This window comes from Salpingoeca rosetta (assembly GCF_000188695.1).
Source record: "Salpingoeca rosetta unplaced genomic scaffold supercont1.34, whole genome shotgun sequence".
Taxonomy (NCBI): domain Eukaryota; class Choanoflagellata; order Craspedida; family Salpingoecidae; genus Salpingoeca; species Salpingoeca rosetta.
In genome coordinates this window covers 75,716-78,215 of record NW_004754900.1, presented here as the reverse complement: position 1 = coordinate 78,215, position 2,500 = coordinate 75,716, and the positions used below count along the sequence as shown (strand labels likewise).

General features: G+C 57.3%; 1 protein-coding gene across 1 annotated transcript in view; it reads right to left on the bottom strand.

Moving 5' to 3' along the window:
• The window catches only part of PTSG_10669 (aldehyde dehydrogenase), a 3,610-nt gene extending 1,584 nt beyond the window's left edge, over positions 1-2,026 (bottom strand). The window contains exons 1-6 of the mRNA XM_004988578.1: positions 1,976-2,026; positions 1,657-1,774; positions 1,327-1,399; positions 932-1,120; positions 597-716; positions 248-443 (exon numbers count right to left, since the gene is read on the bottom strand). Coding sequence (XP_004988635.1) covers positions 248-443; positions 597-716; positions 932-1,120; positions 1,327-1,399; positions 1,657-1,774; positions 1,976-2,021 — 742 coding nt within the window. The 5' untranslated portion in view covers positions 2,022-2,026. The remainder of the gene's footprint in view (positions 1-247; positions 444-596; positions 717-931; positions 1,121-1,326; positions 1,400-1,656; positions 1,775-1,975) is intronic.
• Between the last annotated feature and the right edge of the window lie 474 nt (positions 2,027-2,500).

The following is a 2,500-nucleotide window of genomic DNA, read 5'->3' as shown; positions in this document are numbered from 1 at the left end:
ACAGCACACGTGGTGGTGGTGGTGGTGGTTATTGTGGTGGTTATGTCGAGCAGTGGTAGCAGTGGTAGCAGTGGTAGCGGGACAGTAAGGACAGTCAGCGACAAGCAGATGGATAGACACACAGACAGACAGACAGACAGACAGACAGACACAGACACGATCACACACACAGACAGACACAGACGCGATCACACACGAATTCACACACATTCACACACACGGCCTCCTGTGCTTGGTGTGTGCGTACCGAGGAGGGTTGGCTGGAAGAATCCACCGCTGCATCCGGCGATGGTGTTGACGTGGCCGCCAGCGAGCAGCCGCGCCCCAGACCTGACAGCCTCCTCGACCATCTTCTCGAGTTTCTCCGCAGCCGGACGGCCCATCGTCATCGCGCCGCAGTCCACGTCCCCGGCCAGGGGCGCGCCCTGGCGAAGGGCTCCGACCTGATAACAAAAAAGTGGGGAGGGGGCAGGAGATATGATGGCCATGATGGTGGGGGTGACGAGTGGTGAGTGTGGTGGTGTTGGATGGACACACAAACGATTTAACGAGTCAAGACGAGACTAAACACGCGTCAGGTGCTGTCCTGGGCACACCTTGGCGGCGAGGGCGTCGACGAACTTGTCGTAGACATCCTTGTGGACGATCATGCGCTCGAGCCCAATGCAGTTCTGGCCGCAGTTCTGGAACGTGCCGCGCAGGGCAAGGTTCACCACCTGATGCACCAGCAGCAAACACACACGAGGAACAAGGAGGGATGGGACGGGAAAAAAGGGTGATGATGAGTTCGTGTCGTGGTGGTGCTGATGGTGGTGGCGGCTCATGAACAGCAACGGCGCATCAATGCTACGACGCAGGATTGATAAAACGGTGATGGGATGGATCCACGGCACCACCACCACCACCACCTACACCACCACCATGATTGCACCTGTCCAAAGTCGCAGTCCTCGCAGACAACGGCTGCATCCTTTCCTCCGAGCTCCAGCACCACGGGGGTGAGGGTGTCCGCTGCTGCGCGCATGACGAGCTTCCCCACGCCGGGCGACCCAATGAACACGACCTTGTCCACGCCCCCGTTCACCAGCGCAGCGCCCGTCGCGCCAAAGCCCGTCACAACCTGACGCAACGCACGTGTGCAGTGTGTGTGTGCAAGCGTTGTACGTGTATGTGCGTGTGAGTGTGTGAGTGTGTGAGTGTGTATGTGCGTGTGCTTGTGTGAGCGTGTGGGTGATAAAAAAAGTTCATCAGCACAGAATGGCAATAGCCGCTGGCTGTACTCTGTCCTGACGAACTGCCACCACGATCGCCACCAGTGCCCATTACCTGGACGAGGTCTGGGCTGTATCCCACGGCGCGAAGGGCGGCGTGCACGATGCTCAGGTAGTACCGGCTCGACCTGCACAACGCACCGCCATTGGGGGATGAGGAGAGTAAACATTGGGCGCACGTGGTTAGCGGTGTGGGCAGTCACGGCTGCAGACACAAGAGTGTAGTTGAATGACAGCCACTGCATCGTGCCATCATCATCATCATCATCATCATCATCATCATCATCATCATCATCATCATCATCATCATCATCATCATCATCAACGCCAGCAATGCTGTCATCATCAGCGCCAGCGCCACCGCAACCTCTACCACGGTGCGTACCACGAAGCGTATTCGGAGACCTTGAGGACGATGCCGTTGCCGGCAAAGAGGGCAGAGATGATCTGGCCGTACATGTTGTGGAACGGGTAGTTCCACGGGATAATTGCACCGAGCACGCCTGCCACGCGCACACGCGCATATTGGGGTGGTGTCATGGAGGCGTGTCGAGAGAGGAGAGAAGCGTGTTCGAGGGTGTAGTGTGATGTGGTGTGAGGGTGGTGCATCGTTGATGCGTGGAAGGGTGTGGGTGTGCATGGACGACGCAGATGCCATGAGGTTGGGTGTTGGATGGGACTGGGTGGACTGCCACTGTGCTTACCGAGCGGCACGTATTCGAGGCGGGCAATCTTGTGCATCATCAGCATGCCTGGATGTGTATGTGCATGCGTGTTCGCATGTGTGTGTGTGTGTGTTCCAGGACAAGCGGCAGCGTTGAGACGAGGCCAACACACATTGAGGGCAAGCAAGGAGAGGCGAACACACGTACAGACACGTACCCACACACACACACACACACGCACGCACGCACGCACGCACACACACACACACACACACACACACACACACACACACACACACACACCACCACCACCACCACCACCACCAAGTCGTCTGGTGAACGAAAGAACACTTCTATGTTTGAGGAAGCCTTCAGTATGGACAGAGTTGCCAGCGGGTTGACACGTATAGACCACGGCTACGGGTCAATGTACCACTGCAAGAGAAGTGCACGGAGACGGGATGTCGCGGAGTGGGGACATGTGACTCGTGACACACGAACGCTCACGAACTGATAAGTTCCGAGTAATGACGAGCTCGCATTTGCACTCGATGGTCAACGCAA